At 42.0% G+C, this 21082-nt stretch overlaps 1 protein-coding gene across 6 annotated transcripts in view; it reads right to left on the minus strand.

The window, feature by feature from the left end:
• Positions 1 to 21082, minus strand: part of OXR1 (oxidation resistance 1) — a 282681-nt gene that overhangs the window by 35684 nt on the left and 225915 nt on the right. For all 6 annotated transcript variants that reach the window (XR_012901266.1, XM_025179553.2, XM_075920223.1 and 3 more), the window contains 3 exons: positions 18888 to 19684; positions 14337 to 14505; positions 11008 to 11167 (listed from right to left, as the gene is read on the minus strand). Coding sequence is in view for 5 of the 6 variants with exons in the window: in XM_025179553.2 (XP_025035338.1) it covers positions 11008 to 11167; positions 14337 to 14505; positions 18888 to 19684 (1126 nt within the window). In the remaining variant the exon portion in view is untranslated. The remainder of the gene's footprint in view (positions 1 to 11007; positions 11168 to 14336; positions 14506 to 18887; positions 19685 to 21082) is intronic.

Consider the following 21082-nt stretch of genomic DNA (forward strand, 5'->3'; position numbering starts at 1 on the left):
CGCTGCTGAAACTGACCAGCGGCTGACTACAGGAAGCCCGAGGCAGAGTTGCTCTGTCCTGGGCTTCCTGGAATCAGCCGCTGATGAGTTTCAACAGCGGCTGAATTTGGACGCCTGGGACAGAGCAGCTGGGGCGCTGCCGGGTAGGTCACCGCAGCACCGCACCTCAGCTCTGCGGGGGCCAACCCGGCAGCACCCCAGCTGCTCTGCCCCAGGTGTCCCCAATTCAGCCGCTGCTGAAACTGATCAGCGGCTGATTCCTGGAAGACCGGGGCAGAGCAACTCTGCCTCAGGCTTCCTGTAGTCAGCCGCTGGTCAGTTTCAGCAGCAGCTGACTTGGGGACACCTGGGGCAGAGCAGCTGGGGTGCTGCCGGGTTGGTCCAGTAGCGCCGAGGAGCGGGGCTGCGGGACTAACCCAGAAGCGCCCCAGCTGCTCTACCCCAGGCGTAGTTGGCGAGAAAAGCCTGGTCTGCTGAGGGGAGGGGGGACGCACTAGCTGCGCCCCCCTCCCAGCAGACCAGGGAGACACGAGTGGCGGGACCGCCGAGACGCGCCACAGTCCCGCCCGCATCCTCCGCGGCTTTGCTCCGCGTCTCCCTAGTCTGCTGACCAGGGAGACGCGGAGCAGCTTTTCTTGCCCCGGAGGACGCGGGCGGCAGGCGAGAAAAGCCCCATTCGTAACTGCGGATCCGACATAAGTCGGATCCGCGTAACTCGGGGCCTGCCTGTATTTACAATTAGAAAATTTACACACACACACACACACACACACACACACACACACACACACACGTTTATGTAGTACTTATAGTTTTTAATCAGAAAAAATAAACTAATATATATTTATGGACTTAAAACAGGCACTTCTGAAGTGCATGCATGTATTTGAGTGTGAGACACTGTTCTAATTCAATAATGAAACTGCAGATTAATTTAGGATTGCCACCATTCTGGACAAACAAAACCGAACACTCTTGCCCTCTTTCTCAAAGGTCCTGCCCCGCTCACACCATCCCTCTTCTCTCCATCACTTGCTATCCTCCACAGTGGCGGCCCGTCAACACAGGCGAACTAGGTGGTCGCTTAGGGCACCAAGATAAACGGCCGTTGAGGGCTTTGGAGGCATGGGTGCCGATCGCGCGTTTCACCTAGGGTGCCAGTTGCCGGCAGTTCATCTAGGGCCGCTCCTGATCCTCCATTGTTACTCCCTCACTCATTTTCACTGGGATCAGAAAGATCCCTTCTCACTGGGCCACATTACATTAACTAACTTTAATAAGTAACTCATCAGTAAAAGCAAACCTGTGCCAAATGACTGGAAGGGAGTGAATACAAAACTGTTTTTTAAAAAGGGTTCAAGAGATGATCCTGGCAATTACAGCCTAGCTACAATACCAGGCAATTTGATTAAAACTGTAGTACAGGACAGAATTATCAGACAAAGATGATTTGCTCTGGGAAGAATGAGCACAACTTTTCCAAAAAGGGAGGTAGAATTTTTTAAGAGCACCAATAAGAATGAAGACCAGGGTAATCCAGTTGATATGGTGTACTTTGTATTTTTAGAAAACCTTTCACAAAGTCCATTATCAAAGGCTCTTAAGGAAATTAAATATTCATGGGACACAAAAAAAAAAAAAAAAAAAAGAAGGTCCTGTCTTGCATTAGTAACTGGTTAAAAGATAAGAAACAATGTGTAGGAATAAAGTGTCAATTTTACAGTGGAGAGAAGTTAACAGCAGTATCTCCAAAAACCTATTATGCAGCAATGGGCAACCTACACTAGTGGGTAGGCTGCAGAAGTGGCCCTCCATCTCAATCAACAGCAAGATTGTCATAACCCGTGGGTTTTTTAGGTTAAAAAAAAAAAAAGAAAGGTACCGGTACTAGGGTTCCAATAGTTTTGGTGAGCAAAAAAAACCAACCCTCCCCTCCCCCCAAAACCACACACACACTAGGGCCAAAATATGGTCGCAGCCCCTTTAATTGCTGCATGTCCCGAGCAGGCTTCCATCTGGCACGAGTGCTCCCAGTCACACAATACAAGCAGTGGTGTGGGGGTGGGAAGGTGGCTCCATGGAGCCAGTGCTGCCTGCTCCCTTTCCCCACCAACTTTGTAGGAAGCAACAACGGGGAGACAGGCAGGTCCGCAGAGCTGGCATATGCGGAGAGCCCTTTTTAAAAACCATGCATACTGGCTCCTGACTGCCCCCTCTATAAGAGACAGCAGTGTGGGGCTGAAAGCAGCAGGTGGATCCAGTGCCCCACAGGCACCGGTCCTCACCTCCCCCGCCTTTGTTGCCTCTGATACAGAAGCATGTTGACGACAGGATTAACCGATAAGCCCGGGTTTATCTGTTAATCATGTAGTCATCTACATGTTGACATACCTATCTAACTCTGTACAAAACATTATCGTTGCTTTTTCAAAAGTTTACAACGGACTATTGACGTAATACAGCTTTAAAACTTTACTATGCAAGAAGAAAAATGCTGCTTTTGCTTTATTCTGTTAGTACTTTGTGTTTAAATCGGTACTGTATCATGTGTTTTTCTTTTGGTCCCTGCCACTGCCAGATTGTGTATTTTCAGTTCTAAACAGGTGTGTGGTTGACAGGTCAGTTTGTAACTCTGGTGTTTGTAAGTCAGAGGCTCTACTGCATATAAACACCTGGTGCACCCACACTTGCTAACAGTACCCAGATCTAGTCACCTCATTTCAGAAAAACGATAGTGAAACTGATCTGAGAAGATGATCAAGTATATGGACTAGCTTTCATAGAAGAAGAGACTAAAAAAAAAAATAGAATTTTTCAGACTATTAAGGGAAAAGTTAGAGGATATAATAAAAGTCTATAAAATCATCAATGATACGGAAAAAGAGAATAGAAAAATATTATTTAACATTTCCCACAACACAAATTCCAAAAATCACTCAAGGAAATTAACAGGCAGCAGGTTTAATACAAAAAAGAGGGAGTACTAATTCACACAATGCTGTCATGAGATGTGATTGCCAAAAGTGAGTTACAAAAAGAATTAGATAATTTCGTAGAGGATAGGTCTATTTATGGCTGTTAGTCAAGACAGTCAGGAATACAACCTCATGCTTAGGTTGACCATAAACTTCTCATAGCCAAAAGCTGGAAGATGAAGACTGCTCATGATTTATCTCCAAACTGTTGTTCCGTGCATTCCCTGTGAAAAACCAGTACTGAAGCCAGATGCTATGCAAGATGGATTTTTAGTCTGACCCAGTATGGAAGGAAGGTGGATAAAAATCAATGTTTTTTTTAAAATGTAAAGCAGATTTTTTTTTTTTTAAATAAAATACTAATTTTCTCTCTCATAAAAAAAGAATGGTTACAAGTTGGACCTCCCTGGTCCAGCAAGCTCAGGACCTGAGTGGTCCTGGATGAGAAATTTTGCCAGACCAGAGAGGTATATCAGGCACCCCTCTGCCCCACTGGGCTTGCCGGCTCCATTGTGCAGCCCAGCAGGGTGACGCAATGGGCTTCCCTCCCCCGCCCCCCCCCCCCCCCACTGCAGCCCAGTTGGGCCACTGCTCTCTGCTCCATCCACACAATCCATCTTCCTGTGTGCCAGGCTTCCCAGGTCCCTCCTTCCCCGCAGCCCAGCTGGGACATGCCCTGGGCTGCCCGGCTCCCGTAGCTCAACCCCAGCAGCATGGCAGCTTCCCATCTCCTGCCTCTCACTCCCTGGGCAACCCAGTTGGGCTGCACGCTGTACTGATCCCTCACTGCATCACACTCCCTCACCCCCCGCAGCGTGCTGGACTCTCTGGACCACAGATGTTGCCAGACCAGAGAGTCCTGATTTATAGAGGTGAAACCTATACAATTAAATTTCATCACAACCATGCTAAACCTACACTTACAATCTCATAACAATGAATTAATGCCTCTATTCTGTACAGTCTCACTACAAGCTCTTTGCTTCTTGATAGTTCTGGGATTTCAGTTTCTATTTCCCAGCAGTCTAAGGTTACATGTGCAAAGACACATACAAGCTGGATAGGATTGTTCTGCGTTTCTGTGGTGGAGAAGCTGGGTCAAGCACAGCAGAGAGGTTAATTAAGACACAGTCTTAGACATATATTGTGTTTCTAGGAAAGGACAGAGGCAGACTCGAAAGGAACAGTGAAATGGACTGGAAAGAAAAACGGAAGACATTATTCAGTACATCCAGCTTACTATATTCCCATGAATGGCAGGTAAAAGAGGCAAGGGGAGACAATGCCTTCTCTGGATCTTAGTGCTCAACATCTCCCTTCTTCATGTCCCTATTTTGACCATGAAGGCTGCTGCAGCCTGGTGAGTCTTCCTCTCGGTAGGGATGTTAGCACATGATCATTTAAATGATTAACTGATATGCCTGAGCTTATCAATTATTGGTTAATCCAAGTGACTAAATGCATCCCCCGACCTGTTGCCTTTGGTGAAGCAGAAAGGGGGCTCTCGGAGCCCACCCCAGGGAGAAGTGAGCATTTTAGTAATCGTGTAACTGTTAAAAACTATTGTGACTAAACAATTCTAAAAATAATTAGTATCTAACATCCCTACCCCAGAGTAGATCTTGTAACTTGGAAGTGAAAAGCTTTCTAGCTTTCCAGACCTGTTAACATAATATCAAACCTGTGAAAGAGCCATTAAGTCATCAGCAAGGCACAGTTTACCAGGATTAGCTACTGAGAGGCCACAGATGCTTTATTTACCTGTGTGCGCACAGATATGGCTGCTCACAATTCCTATTGGCGATGGATCACCATTCCTGGACAATGGGAGCTGTGGGTAGGGACACTGCTTACCACAGCTCCCATTGGCTGGGAACAGTGATCTGCAGCCAACGGGAGCTACGAGTGGCCAGCCATACCTGCAGGTGTGCAGGTAAATAAAGCGCTTGCCTGCCAGGGGCTAATCCTGGTGTACCACATGCATTACTGAAATATGTCCATGAAACCTTGGTTTAAAATCTGCTTGAAATATTTAATTAGTTTGTTGCTGAAGACTATTAAAAAAAAAAATCACATCTCTAAAAAGCATTGCATAGATTTTTAGATGCACAAGCTGAGTATTCAGCTTTAGCCTTAAATGCTTAGACCTTCAGACAATTTTAAAAATAAATAATTAAAAAGACTATCATCTAAAATACTCATTTTAATTTTAATTACTACAGTACAAAAACTTGCATCCAAAGTCTTCCTGTCCTTTCTGTCCATCCCTGCTTTCCTTTCACCTCTCTGTTGAAGAGGACCCTTAAAGGGACAATATCCTTTTTTCTTCCAGATCGCTAGACAAATGAATTTCCCCTTCTTTACTTCTGATTATTTGATGAACTAGCTTTAAGAGAATCCTTCACCAAAATCGGTAGCTTAGTAGGATATAAAACCCTGTTATGCCTAAAATCTTTGGAAATGTATTTTTAACATAAGCATATGATGAATTTCTTAAACATATCTATTGTTACGGAAATCACATAATGAAAACAATGAATTTTGTTATGAACACACTAAACCAGTTTAATTAATTTAAAATAATACCCTTGTTTCAGTGCTTTATCTATCTAGTAATCTGGAATGATTACTTTATGAAGGCTAAACAGTAAATTTAAAGAAATACGGACAAAGAAAATGTAAAAAACAGAGAAAAACTGCATTGTGTATTCCATAATATTTAATGTTGTATTCAGTAGGACAGCTGACTTTCCCTTACGATTAATAAACTTCAGAATATGTTAAAAAAAACCTTTGGCTGGCATTTTTATTCACAAATTTAGTGCTTTTAATTATAGGCTGAACCTCCGAAATTCAGGACTCTCTGGTCCAGCAACATCTGTGGTCCAGCAGGGCCATGAATGTTACTGGACCAAAGATCCCTGGAACTACACAGGTCTGGGGAGCCCCGAAGGGGGCAGGGGGGCAGGTGGCATCTGGAGAGCCTCCAACCTGGCTGGGAAACCCCAGCATCAACGGGGCCAGGTGGTAGGTGGGGAACCCTTGGTGTTAACGGGGCCATGTGACCATGGAGTCTCAATCCCAGTCAGGGAATCCTCGGCTGCAGTAGAGCTGCCTCTGGCCAAGTAGTCTTGGCCAGGAACCCCAAGAAACCTTAGGTGGCAGTCGAGTCAGAGTGACTGGGCAGCCTCCACCGGCAAACCCCCAGCTAAAGTGGGACTGCTGGAGGCAGGTGGCTCTGGCTGGGGAACCCACAGAACCCCCAGCAGCAGGGCAGCCCCAGAAGCAGGGGCAGGGTGGCTGGAGCAGCCCTGGCTGGGGAACCGAGTCAGCAGCAGGGCTGACGGCAGCGGAGTGGTCCCAACCAGGAACCCTGGGGAAACCCTGCTGCAGCGGGACTGGCAGTGGCCAAACAGGCCCTGCTGGGAAACCCAAGAGACCCTGGGACAGCAGGCAGGCAGCAAGGCGGGGAGCTGTGCTGGGCAGTTTTAGCAGGGCCAAGCATCACACCTAAGAGTAGCTAAGGCTAGGGCAAACACATGGACACCTATTTCATAAATTCATCCGGCTTTCAGAAATCTATTAATTTAAAATCTAAAGAGACAGACACAGATTAAAACATAACTAATAGTCGCTCAGTCTCCAAAGGTATGACAGATCTGAAAAATACCCAGGTTTAAATTTTGAAACCACTTGGGTAGAAGATGTTTTCAGTGGCAATTATTTGGTTGAAGATATTATTCTCATGTCTAGTCTGACTGTGCTTAGTGCAAATTTAACACCTTTTTATTAGACAAAGTCTCCAGGAAGGAACACTTTTGTATCTGTAACACCATCACAAGCCTGTGTGTCTATAAAACTCATTACAAAACCAAAAATCCTGCCTTTAATTTACACCTCTCTTACTATGAAGGGTAATAGAAATATGGTATTAATGCAGCTCCCCAAAAGTATGCTAGGGTAATCACAATACAGATAAAGACAATACTCCAACTATGATGAACTTTAAAAACAATTTTAAAATGTGATGATTGCTTCTCATGAAGAGGTAGAAATAAGGAGTGAGGGGAGGGTATACAGAGATTAAGGTAATTCTTTTGTTTAGAACATGACAGGGAAGCAGTTTCATTTCTTACTTCAGACAAATATTGTCATATAGCGTATCTACTCTATAATCCTCTTTAAAGAAGATATCAGTACAAACTTAGGATCTTTAAATTTGCACGTGCAGGAGCCACCCGGGGAGTTTACAGTGTAGCACTTTGGTGCATACTGCTGTTAGTGCTCCCTTTAATTAGGTTGTGTAGATATACCAGAGGTGTAGTGAAGGGGGGGGACAATTGCCCTTGGGTGCCGGCACCGGCTCTCTCCAAAGTGGAAGACAAAGCAGCCAGCTGGGTGGGAGGAGCAGTGCTCTGAAGAAGGGTACTTTCCTCCGTGCCTGGCTTGGGGGGGGGAGAAGGGCGGAAGCGAAGCGCTCCCTCAATCAAATCTACCCCCACCTGCCCCAGCCAGGCACAGAGGAACCTACCCTTCTTCAGAGCACTGCTCCTCCCACCCAGCTGGCTGCTTTGGCTTCCACTTTGGAGAGAGCCGGCGCCGGCAGACGCAGCAGCCAACACTTAGCCAGCAGCTCAAGAGAAGAGTGCGCATACGCCCACCCTGCCCAGCCCAGCGCCCCCCTTTGGGGGGGGAGAATTTGATTGGGGGAATGCTTCCCTTCCGTCCCCAGGGGGGTGCCGGGCTGAGGGGCGGGGGGAGACTGAGCTCTGGGGAAAAGGTGTTGTATTGGAACGGGGGGTGCCTGGCTCTGGGGTAGGGGCATGTGTATTGGGGTTAGTTATTTTTTTAAATAAAATATACTTTATAACAAAAGGAAAAACTTAAACAATAATCTGGTAGCACTTTAAAGACTAAAACACGTAGATCATGCATGTCAAACTTGAAGCCCTCTGAGAGCCACACAAATGAAAACTGATAGCTTTCAGGGACACCAAAGAGAATGTACTTCTATAGGGCAGTTGTAATTATTTATTATTATAGATTATGTTTTAGGTATACTTTATAATATTTTCAGGTCTTGTTTTAATATAATACAATAATTTGACGTGTAAAATTATTTGCTTATATAAAATGATTTTTAATTTAAATATAAGTTTAAGGTACTTCAGAAATTTGTATATGATACATAACTTATTTTGTTGAAATGAAAACAGGTATAGACCATGGTCAAACAGAACAGGATTTTGTGAAAATTTCAGATACTTTGTAAATCTGAAATTTTGCATAAACATATAATTTTGTGCAATTTGAAAAAAATTGACATATTTATTGATATAAAATTAATATACATTTTGTGATTTTATTTGGAAATAAATAAAAACCAAAACATTATCAAAATATTCCCTTCTTTTTCCCCAGAGCCAGGCACCCCCATACCAATCCAATCCCCCTCAAAACAGTTCTACTGTGATCTACTAACTGATCTACTAATTGATCCAAGGATCTGTGGCTATTAGTAGTGTTTGTGATTTTTTTTCTTATGGTCTTATTTTTTTGCTGACTTAGAAATAACAACAGATCCACAGTAACAAATGATTGGGGAGGGAGTGCGCAAATTTGGGCTTTGCCCCTGGGTGCAAAATGTCTTTGCTACATCTCTGAGATATACCCTTGGATTTTTAATTTCTTGTAAGTTTCACATAAATGGGCCTCAAGAATGAAGCCTTAAGACCCAAATAAATAAAAGAATTTCACTGCTTTGTTAGAGTGATAGGTGCAATAGACAGAAGTAATCCCAAACTAGTGAGAATCCTATATAAGTAGATCCCGTGTATCAGAGACACATTTAGGAGAAAAAAGATAAATGGATCCAAGATACTCTACACAGAGTTGACATTGGTAGGTTACATTCGAACACCCTTTAGTTGTGAATTGGTAGCGATGTTCAATACTAGAACTGTTTGTAAAGTTAACGGATGTAAAAATGAGTGGAACGAAGCACCATTATGCTAGAAGCTCAGTTTGTTATAAATTAATGCAATGTTCAATATTATACAGCTGGATTATTTCACTTAAAGAATGTTTTAATGTTTTATACTATGCAATAATATGGACTGACAGTACACTTTCTAAAGAGAGAAGTTCATACTGCATGTAGCTGGAAAAATTTATTTGGGATTGATATAGAAAAAGTTTACCAGACTCATTTTCTAATCTAATCCACTTTCCTTGCTTGCAACATTTTTCTCTTGAAGGGAACGTGAGGTATATTGGAATTTGTATCCATTCAAAGACACAAATATATTTAGGGCACTTTTGAATTTGGGCCTTCATTTCCAAGGGCATAATTTGGAACTTTCAGACAATCAAGCAAACTTTTTTCTTGTAATTTTTTACCAGCGCAATTCTTGGATACTAATATACCCATATATTAGAGATAAAGGTTCGAACAAAAGAGCCTGATGATATCACACCCTGTGTGTGTATGAAGTTAGGCTAAAATTCTGAAGGCAGCAATGGGATTTTACAGCTAAGACTGTTATGCTGCAGAAGCAGTGGTCTGTAGTTTGCTTCTAACGGAAATATGAACCTCCAGGTTCTCATTTATGATTCTTAATTTCAGGAATGTAAAAGGAAACAGAGGAAAAAAAACCTGGTTTCCACAGTTAGCCTAATGTGAACCTAACTTTCTAAAAACATGTCTCAGGTATTTAGAATTAAAAAGGACACTATAAAAAAATTAAGATATTTTTGGCACTCCAATGTATTATAAGAAAATACAGTAGATACTGATGCAAGATTGAGAATGAGTTTATAACGGTCACACAGACCTAAATTAAGTGATACTAATGGGTACTTCTAGAATATATGTTTGCTGCAAATGAGACATCTTGTAGACAATTAAATGGAACAATTTGCTATTTTAGACTGACAAACTACTGAGTGCACACGAAAGTTACAAAACACTTTTCTCCATATGCACACTTAAAAACCATTCAAATAATACATTAACTCTATGTACATGTAAGATATATGTCCACAGACACACAATGTATGCTGATGCACATGGGAGTAATAAGCTTATTACAGTGTAGTATATAGACACATTCCAGCACTTAAACATTTTAATATTAACAAATTAATCCAGGCAATAACATTCTACATATTTTTAAACTTAAAAAGTATGTTATCAATTAATCCAAGAATCCCCCAACAATATATATACTTCCACTGTATTTATTTGCTCTCTAGTGCCTTATATTTATATTATGGGATTTTTTTTTCCCAGTGACATAATGGATTAAAAAATACAGGACTATGTAGCACTTTAATGGACAGAGCAGAGCGTTGCACAGCTACAAAATTTGTATTTAATCTGCAAACATGGCCCCTGAATGTGGGAATTTAGTGATATAAAGTTGATGAGCACAGATTTGCAGAGCTGTATTCATGTGCACCTAATACAAAGTCTATTTTGGTATGGTTTCCCTAACCAATAGTAAATGCTATTAAACATGGCATGGCATTTGTACTGAAGTAGTACTTTCTGCTCTATTCACTCCTTTTTCAGCTTTTTTTTTAAGTCTCCTACTGTGTTCTAAAATACAGCTTGCTGAATGCAAAAAAGGGCAGGTTTTGGTGCAGTGTTGGTAAAATATTGCCTAAACCAATGTGTTAGAGTAATGTATTAAGGTGGCACAAATTAAATAAATACACAACTGAACTATAGTTAATGAATTGACAAAATATGTTATATATGAAGTACTTCATGTATATTTTCAACTTATTTCTCTCATCTTTCCTTATATCAAAAATAATTCACCACATTTGATATTAGGGTATATCTACACAGTCGCATGTAACTCAAAATAAGCTATGCAATATGAGCTACGTAAATTGCGTTGCTTATTTTGAAATAGAGCACTATTTCGGTTTCTTCCTTATTCCTCAGACAACGAGGTTTACAGGAAGCCGGAATAAGATGCCCTCTTATTTTGAATGAATTCCCCCTGACTATGCTCTTCCTTACCTCCCACTCTCTAGTAGCAGCTTCGTTAGTGCAATCACCAGTTTCTGGCTCTTCATTCTTCTTTACCACTATAAATCCAGGCTCTCTAATAGACTCCTCAGTATCCTCTGCATATATTTCTGGGCTCCACTGAATAAAGAAGGTATACAAGTGTTCTGTTCTGGAAAACAAAATCAAGTAATGATACAAATTAAAACATAATGTATTTGTTTTGTTACCTTATCCAGGATTGCATATTTCTAAAAATAAAACCTTACTTTGAAACCCTGTGGATCAGCTATGCAGCAAGCTGCCCCTTTAAAATGCTGTCTCTGCACGATTCAAAGGGGCAGTTGAGGAGCCTGGGGTCAGCTGGGGACAGTGGTTCGGGAGCCACAGTCCCCAGCTGACATCAGGCTTCCCGTGGCATTTCCCCAGAACCCGGGATCTGCTGGGGAGTCCCCAGCTGATCCCAGGCTCTTTGTGGCATGCAGCATAGCGTGGAGCCTGGGGTCAGCAGGGGACTGTGGCTCCCGAACCACAGACCCCTGCTGACCCCGGGCTCCATGGCTTTGAAATACACAAGAGCCCCTGCTGGGGACTCTTGTGCATTTCAAAGCAGGCACGCTGTGTGCAGCCTGGAGGAATGCGGAAGTGCCATCGGAATGCGGAAATTCCATCGACTAGTCAATTAACCACTTTTTAAAATCCTTATCCTGAACCAGAGAATTTGCTGGACTAGAGTAGGTCAATGCTTCCCCCAAGGCTTTGTCCTTGGCTGCCTGTCCCCCAGGATTCCCCCTCTTGGCTACCCGTCCATCCTGGGGATTCACTCTTCCCTAGTCCAGCAGTAACATTCCTGTCCCCAGCTTGCCAGCTTTTCCCCCTCATGACTGCTCCAGCCCTGGAATATCCACTGAGTCAATGTCTTTGTTGGCCCAGAGGTGTTGCCGGACTAGGGAAGTCCAAACTACAGAGGTTCAACCTGCAGTACAAACACTGAAGTACCCAACTTATAATAATACAAAAGGAATGCTCACACAGACCCATAGGGAAATTAAACCAAATATAAATAAAAAGCTTTGCACTTTTCTTGTCTCATTCTGCCCCAACTAAAACCTAAACCACTTCTGAATCTTCCCCTGTTCTACTTAGCATTACTAAATGGCACAAAGAAAGAAAGCAGAAGTTGTGCCTATAACAAGATCTTGAAATACAGACACACCTGTCTAGTAGTAGTAATTTGTTAAATGGCCAATTCTAGTCTCTTTTCTTTAGGCCTCCCACAGTCTGGGAGAGCATGACCCTATAAGAAGTTACTATCCCCCATGTGCTACAGAACTGTGTTCTATAACATTTCCCTGTGCACTAAATGAGGAAAGTATGGAGAACAGTACCAATGGCTTTGCCATATCACAACTTCAGTGACGTTTTCCCACCATGGACAGGAGCACAGAAACCTTGAGGCTTTACGCTATTGTGTAACCGGGACCAGTATCCTCCCTCTCCTCTTCCTTGGAGACCTCCCTTTTGGCTAGCTTATGTACTGTTAGACAATGCAAATAACAATACTGAGCCCAAAGAGATGAAAAGTGAGTATCACAAGTGAGTTTAAATTACTTTCCTTAAAAGAAACCCTGATACTGATGCTAGATTATCATGTATCACATTTGTCACATACCAGCAAGTTCTTATACAATTCCAACCACATCTTCCTTGCAACTGCTCTCAGAGATCAATAGCCACTAAGCAGTGCTCAACTTATTTGGTTAAGTTTACCTTTTATTCTAAATTATTTTTAGTGCTTTCTAAAAGATGTTCAATAGACAATACTGGAGACACTAGAGCACATAATCCTACTTGAAGGACAGGGTCAGAAACATGTCCATACATGAACACAATTGTCCACGGTAAAGATTTTGAGGTCTCTAGGTTGTTGTTGACTTGATCCAGATTTGCACATGCATATATACAGGCGACTCCAACCCGACTCCCTGAGTGCTTCCTCCACAGCTCCAAAATAATTGACTAGGAGCCCTGCGGAAGGACTGGAGCTGGGTCCAGGGTCACATGGTGGGGCTGCCTGGCTGCTCCCCAGGCAGGGCTGCATGGTGGGCGGCTGTCCCGTGTGCTGAGGCTCGAGCTGTAGTGTAGTTGCTCCTGGGGCCAGGGCGCAGTGTAGTGGCCTCACCCTCAGGAGCAGCCACACCATAGCCCCAGCTCCTGCAGCTACCATGCGACCCGCCCTGGCCGCAGCTCCAGCCAAGAGGATGGGCTAAAGCTGGGCCTGGAGCCGTGTGGTGGCTGTCCAGTTGCTCCTGGAGCAGGGCTGCATGGCGAGCAGCTGCCCTGTGTGCCAGAGCTGGAGCAGCTGGGCAGCCACCTTGCAGACCTGACCCCCCACTCTCACACCAAGCCCACCACCAGCAGCGTACCTTCCACATCCGAAGAAGGTAGTGCAGCTGCGTGGCTCTGATGAGGAGGTGGGCAGGATTAAAATTCTTTGTGCGTGCTCACACAGGTAAGCACCCTAGAAGAAACTTAGATGCTAACCCCGCTGAAGGATTGCCTATCCTTGGAAGCAGCATCAGTGTCCATGTCAGTTCAAAATAATTGGTGTCTCAAGACTGCTAGCTGATAAGTGACAATTAATTGTCAACAATGGTAAGAAACTAGTATTTAAAATAGAAAGTAATTGACGGTGCCTACAAGAAACTTACTTAAGCCTCCAACATTTCATGTTCTTTCCCATGTGTCCACGGCATTAGCACCTTACAATCAAGTACTGCATTATCATTAACCTGCCCCAAATCCTGTATTACACAGCAGGATGCAGATAAGTCCCTCTGAATTCCTCTCCATGCTGATATATGCTGTGACAGCCAGCCACTTGGTCTGTCAAGGATGCAGTCTTTAAAGTTAGCTAGTAGCACGAATTGGTTAATTAAAAGTAGAAACAACGGGCATGCCTGCGTTAATGCAAGGTACATAGAAGTAAAGCCCTTCTTCTTACATTGGCACAAACTCCTGCACTTAGTCTGGCTAATCTTGTGCCCCCATACTATGGAGGTGCAATGGTTAATAGTTCCAAATAGCAGTAGATCCACAAGATCCATCTACACCTCACCTTGCCCACCCAGCACAGAGATGTATTTCCACATGCACAATTTCTTTCCCGTTCTACATCTGACAAGCTCCACAGCTGTAGAGTAAGGGCAAGATTTGCCCCTTGTGTTATTACAAGGAAGGTATAATTATTTATACATGATTCTGAGAAGCGTAGAAGAAAATAAGTTAGACTATACTGTGGCAGAGCAAAATATTCATCCAACAACCTAACCCTTCTTTACCTCTCATGTGGAACAGCAAACCAGTACTCGTGTTTCTTATCTCTCTGTGCATACTGCTGCATTGATGCACTTGCTTGTGACACAAATGTTTTTCTCATAGGTTTTCCAACTTTAAGACACAAGAACTTGTGGGATCGATGTCTTCTCTTCTCTTTTGTAAGAGTAGAACCTACCAAGCATACAGGAAGAAAAGAGCAGTTAGCTCTGTCAAGTTCTACTCTACAATGTGAACCATACAATTAACCAACTATGTATTATCATAATTGATCCCAATGTAGTCTAAATTAGCTGCAAATACTTTTATTTCATTATATTTTCCACCAGTCAGCAGATTTTAACTCACATATACACAAGGAACAAGGAAACTTAAGACACAGATTTAACTTCTAACTTGTTTCTCTACCCATACACCTCCATCCCATAATACATACATACAATGATTTCAATTATGTTTGAAAATGCATTGTATTGAGAAGAGGAGGGAATGACTCACCTCAGGAGAGCTTCCTAGCAGCTGAATGTGGTACTGCAATCTTTTCCTGTTCTTAGCACCCATTGCAGGATGACAAACTCACTAGGCTGGTCTTCTGTAGCTTGGCCCTCCAGCCAAGTTACATAGGGACTTCTGAGATAGTAAAGAGTTCATACCATATGCACTAACTAGGGTCTTTAGCTCAGTCTCTGGGGCCTTTAAGTTCAGCTCTTTTATTGGATTTCTAAAGGAGTCTTGGCCCCTTTACCAGTGGCGGGAACCCAGGCCTGTTCACCACTCTGGGTTGGAATCCAGGGACCTTACATATGGCAGTCATGCACTGCTTCCTTTAATTAGATACTGCTGCTTCCATGGGCTTCCTCCCACCTGACCCCTTCACCTTCACCCATTACCTCAAAGTTCTCAGGTCCTCTCCCCCCAGGGCCAGTAAATGCAGCCAGTCACAATCCTTTAGCCAGAGAGGAACCTTCCTCATTCCTCTCGTCCCACCCCAGGTATTGCCCATAACCACTACAGTTCCTTTAAACTGCACCTGTTGGGCTCTGATTGGCTGTTTCCTCTCTAAGACAGGCCTGTTGGAAAGGGAGAAGTAGCATGGTCCCTATCAGAAAGTTGGAGGGGGTTTCACTAAGGCCCAGGTATACCCATCAAGGCATAAAAAAATCCCAACAACCCCACACAAAAAAACCCCACAAAAAACAAAACAAAAAACATTTAACCTGTCACTTCCCCCACCCCTTGATGCCTCTATTGGGCAGGAGCGGGAAGGGGGAAGCAGGTGCTGGAGGGGGAGCCAGCTTAAAAGCTAGTTCCTCCCAGCACCATCTCAGTGAGGAGGAGGGGGCAGAGAAGTCAGGGGGGTAGCGGGGACTGGGCGCGAGCTGGGAATCAACTGATTCCCTGCTTGTGCCCAGTCCCAGAGGTACCTGTTGGCTCTTAATACATTAAAAAAGCTAAAGCACAGCAGTGGGGACTCAGCTGTCTTGGCTCGCACTGGATCCCTCCTGCGGCACTTTAGCCTTTTAAATGTATTAAGAGCTGACTGGAGCTAACCCCGCTGCGGCTCCACCGTTTATTGACTAATCAATGGAAAATCCATTGACTAGTCAATAAGTTGAATAAACTAAATTTAACATCCTTATCCTCCCAACCCCCCTTTTAAAAAAAATCCATTTTCCCAATTTATAAAATGTGACCAGTTAGTAGTAAACTGATGTATAATGGGGTGGAATCAAACAATCACAAAAGAAAATATAGATGTATAAATTTAGACCTATACAGTAGTCTTGTGTACTGAATAAGTGCATTACAGGTTGAACCTCTCTAGTCCAGCATCCTCAGGTCCTGACCGGTGCTGAACCAAAAGATTTGCTGAACCATGGGAGGTCAATATTGTCTATCAGCATTACCAACACTTCTGCTGCTTACCGGGCTCTTAGACATTTAGGGTTAAATTAGAGCTGAACAACAGCACAAGACACTGTAAACAAACTTTATGCGACCGGGAGAAAGTTGGCCACACCCCAGGTAAGTAGACATCCAGCTGATTAAAATCATGCTGGACCACAGATGTTACTGGACAAAAGAGTGCTGGACTAGAGAGGTTCAACCTGTAGTTACTTTTCATTTCTAAAAAACAAATTTCTGCATTCAGCAATTCAGAATTGAGACACACATTTCTAAAATTAGTTTCATATTTAGCAAACATTTTAGAGATATAAAACATGAAGAAGTATATTTGGACATTGTAGCTATATATTTTGCTTTAATATTTCTAGTGAACTAATAGATCTGTTAGATTATTAAACACTGGTTAAGCAAGTAGGTATACATTGCCAAATTTAGCTAAGGTGATGAGGAACAAACCAAAATAAAGAGCCTCAGAGACAGACTGAACCCCACAACACTTAAAGTTGATTCAGGAAGCCTTTACAAAGCAAGAAGAATACAGTCCAGTTTGGAAAACAAAAACAAAAATAAAAAGCACTAGTGCCCTGATCCTAAGTTGCAACTAACAGCTTAGAAGCACAGGAGTGTATAGAAGGTGGTAAGTAATTCAAGTACTATCCTGTATTTCTATGTAAATTCATCTCTAAAAGCACTAAAATTACTCTGGCTGCCAAAAATCCTAAGAGACTATTCAGAAAAAAGCATAAGGGAGCCCAGACTATACCTCAGCTTCCTCCAGGCCTAAAGGATGCTAAACCACTTGCTCAACAACTTGCTCCGCCCCATGTCCCACCCCCATCCTGCCTCTTCCTGCTGCCCTGGAGTTCCCCAGCACTTATGCCTTATTTCTAAGGATTCTTTTTATTAACCTCTCCTCCTGCAGAAGCAGTTCTATACCCCTAATCATTTTGTTGCCCCCCTCTGTATCTTTTCCAATTCTAATTTTTTTTTTAGATGAGAGGACCAGCCTGTACTCAATAGTTACTATGTGGACATACAATAGATAACAAAGCCATTATGAGAATTTATATCCCCTTGCTAATGCTTCCTGACATTATTTGCTTACTGTGCAGTGGCTGTCAAAAAAGTTTTTTTCAGGGACCTATCCATGAAGACTCCAATATCCGTATAATTTAGACCCCCACTGTTTTACATATGTAGTTGGAATCATGTTTTCTGATGTTCATTACTTTGCAATTATCAACACTGAATTCCATTTGCCATTTTTCCCCCAGTTACCCAGTTTTGTAAGATCCTTTGCAACTCTTTATTCTGAGGCTCTCTCTACACTGGCGGGTTCTTGTGCAAGAACCCACAGAGCGTCCACACTGCCCGCCCGCTCTTGCGCAAGAAGACTTACAGTACGGCGTGATAAGAGAGGGCTTCTTGCGCAAGAGCTACGCTTTTTTTTTTTTTTTTTTTTTTTTTTTTTACACACACACACACGTGTAAGCCTTCTTGTGCAACAGCTCTTGCGCAAGAGGGCAGTGTGGACTCGTGGCAGGTGTTTCTTGTGCAAGAAAGCCCTATGGCTAAAATGGCCATCAGAGCTTTCTTGCAAGAGAGCGTCCACACTGCCATGGATGCTCTTATGCAAAAGCACATCTCACACATGGCAGTGTGGATGTGTTCTTGTGCAAGAACCTACCAGTGTAGACATAGCCTAGGTATTGTCTTAACTACGTTCAGTAATTTAGTATTGCCTTCAAAACTTTTGCCACCTCTCCATTCACCCTTTTTTCAGATAATTTATGAATGCGTATAACAAACATAACACCGTAACAAAAGTTTTGTCAGTCTATAACTATAACTATGTGCATGCATTTTTGCACAAACTGAACTGTATATTCACAATTAAATATGAGATGATGTTTCAAAAGTTTCTGAATGGTGCCTGGTGCAATAATGGGACTATTAGCACCAACAGTAAGCTGGGAGATAGGAGCCATGGGTGTACTTTCCCCTGTGAACATTACTAAAGATACAAATGAAAATTACCAGGCACAGCGAGAGAACATATTGTGTAAAATAACACTTCTTATAACAATTTAGAGTATTAAAGCCAAACTTCTTAGCACAGAATAATGCAACAATTAAATGGGTTGGCCTTTCAAAATGCAGCTATTTTTGTTACTAGATAAAACTACTAACCCAATAATATTGCTGTGTTTTATGATATGCAAGCACTGTCTTAACTCTGAAAGAATGTTCATGTTCATGTTTCATACAGGTACTATCCAGGTTTTTTTCTCAATCTAATATACGGAACACGTTTTAAAAGTTTGTAATAGACAAGCTCAAAGAGTACGAAAAGAAGAATACGAATGCAAATCTTCAAACTCACCTTTCCTCCAATAGTAAACCTTTCTCTGAACCAATTTTCTAGACAATTTGTCAAGTAGTATGAATTATATCTATCATCTAGGGAGAAATTTCAGCATGTACATACAAGGAGATGAGATTTCCCTAAGAATTATTCCTAAGAATGATTTACAGAAGTTAATATATGCATTGAAAGATGAATATTCTTAAGCCTTTTTTGTTGTGGTGATGGGCAGATGGTTAAAAAGTATGTGCATATTTATTTTATTCGTTAAACTTTGACTCACCTTCTATTTGTTCATCTGCTGTGGTCTCCATTTTGTGCTTAATTTCTTTTTGTGAATCTTGCTGCATGTTTTCTCTTTGTTGCTTGGTCTGTTGCATAGTGTGAATCTTCCAGAGTTTACGAAGCTCTTCAACTTCTGTATCCGAATCTCGAGTTAGTTCTTTCACTAGCTTTTCCCTGCTAACGGTCTCTTTTTTTTGAGAGTCTGTGACGTTTTCACAAAGTAGACATTCCTTCCTTACCTCACACTCTCTTTTTTGTGTATTCTCTAGTGTGGAATCTTGATCTATGACAATGTCTACATCTGTTCCACATTCTTTGCTGGGTTGCACCTCTTGCAAAGATTTCTGATGGGCATTTGAATCTTTTTCCTCTGCAGTGTTCTCTCCTTCCCGTATTGCCATTTCAGCAGATACTGAACCAACAGTATGGGTTACAAATCCACCGTTATTTAAAGGCAGTTCAATGCTGGATTTTAAGTCACTGGGAACATTGGTTGAGTCTGAAATTACGGTTAAACATTCTGCACTTGTTTGATTTATCGTTTGGACAGATTCTGATGAGGCACCAGAAGATTTGTCTTGTCGAAGCTCATCTGAAGAAACAAGTTCCTCACGTATTGGAGAAAGTTCAGATTCTGTGAATACATCCTCTGAAAGAGACTCTTCGGTGCTCCGAGGGGCTGTGCTGGCACTGTCATTCCCTGTATCCCGAACCTTCAAGTCCATTTCATCTGTATTGCTTCTTGTAATTTTCTTGAAATGGCAGAGGTCCCTTACAGATAATGGTTCTACATCTCTGTTAAGCAAAGGATAATCAAAGTTATCACAAAAAAGTGCCTTTTATTTTAACTTTTTTTCCCTAAAAGGGATTAGAGATGTTAATGCTAAAGTAATCTTTAGAAGTTCATTTAGTTGGTCTTCTTGAAAAGTTCTAAGCCTGTAGTTTACAATTATTGTAAAGGCCACTTGCAGTAAAGAGAATGATTATTTTGTAATGACAGGTCTTTACAACAGTATCTTTTGCTAGGTTAGGAGTTCTTTTTGTTGTGTTTTTTTTTGGAGGGGCTACACTTATATACCAGCAAAGGCTCTAATATAAATAGTTATATGTCAAAGTGCTTTTGTTACTCAAGGAACTAGTACACTAGGAGGATTTGCTAGTACAGCTTGTTTAGATCTGGCCTAATACAAAAGGTACATTGCAATAAGTGTAAAGATGACCTCTCATTCACTGCATAATTCAATGCACTTATTCACACTAACACTATGTATTACCAACCTGAAGGTAGAGGTTTCAGAATGGACTAGCACATGTGGTTCTAGGACATGGAATACTGGGAGAGGGGATAGGGACAATAAGTATATATTTACTTTTTTTTTTCCAGTCAGAAGTAAACAAAACAAAATTCTAAAAAGTGCCTGTTGTCTAGTTCCTTCTAGGAAGTTTTGCCTTAACTTCATGTGCTTAGGGGAAAGCACCTTCCATTTGAAAGACATCTTCAGTACATTTTATCCCACAATACATATATTTAATGCATTAAATTCACACTAAGATTCAGATTTCATTAGCAGTGCATGTACCTCTTTTTTAAGTATATTGTGTAATTGTTAAGACAGGAGGTTGGAATTAAGTCTCAGCCTTCTTTTCAGACTAAATATGTTTAGAAAGTAAGCTATGAATTAAAGTGTGTTTGGATTATAATGTCTTAAACTGGAAATTTCCTCAATTTTTTAGTAACTGCACTGATAAGGAATATATTTGAGCAATCTTAATGCTCAGTCACCAAAATCTGTAAGGAACACAAGTAGTACTAAATACATTCCATGCAACTCTCAGCAGGTAGTCGAGCTTAACAGAATCAAAGATGCTGTAAATCCACATAGACTGACAAGACTGACATGAGCCCTTTAGCTTTCGTGAATTCTAATTTCCTTGCAAAAAAGAACGCATAAGGGCTCAGATTTTTATTGTTGAAGGTTACAAAAGTGAATTAGTTTTGAATTAGTTTATGAAGGAGATGGAAAGCAATTCTTGAAGTAGATAATCAGGAGACAATCTGCAGAAGCAAAAATAAGTTAGAAAAGCCAGAAGCTATAATCAAATTAAAAACAGTTAGAAAGACAGATCTCATCAAATTCCTAATCTAATTTAGCTATTGCAACCACAGATCCAGACTAAGATTCTGAATTTGAA

The sequence above is a fragment of the Pelodiscus sinensis genome, chromosome 2, assembly GCF_049634645.1.
Source record: "Pelodiscus sinensis isolate JC-2024 chromosome 2, ASM4963464v1, whole genome shotgun sequence".
Taxonomy (NCBI): Eukaryota; Metazoa; Chordata; order Testudines; family Trionychidae; genus Pelodiscus; species Pelodiscus sinensis.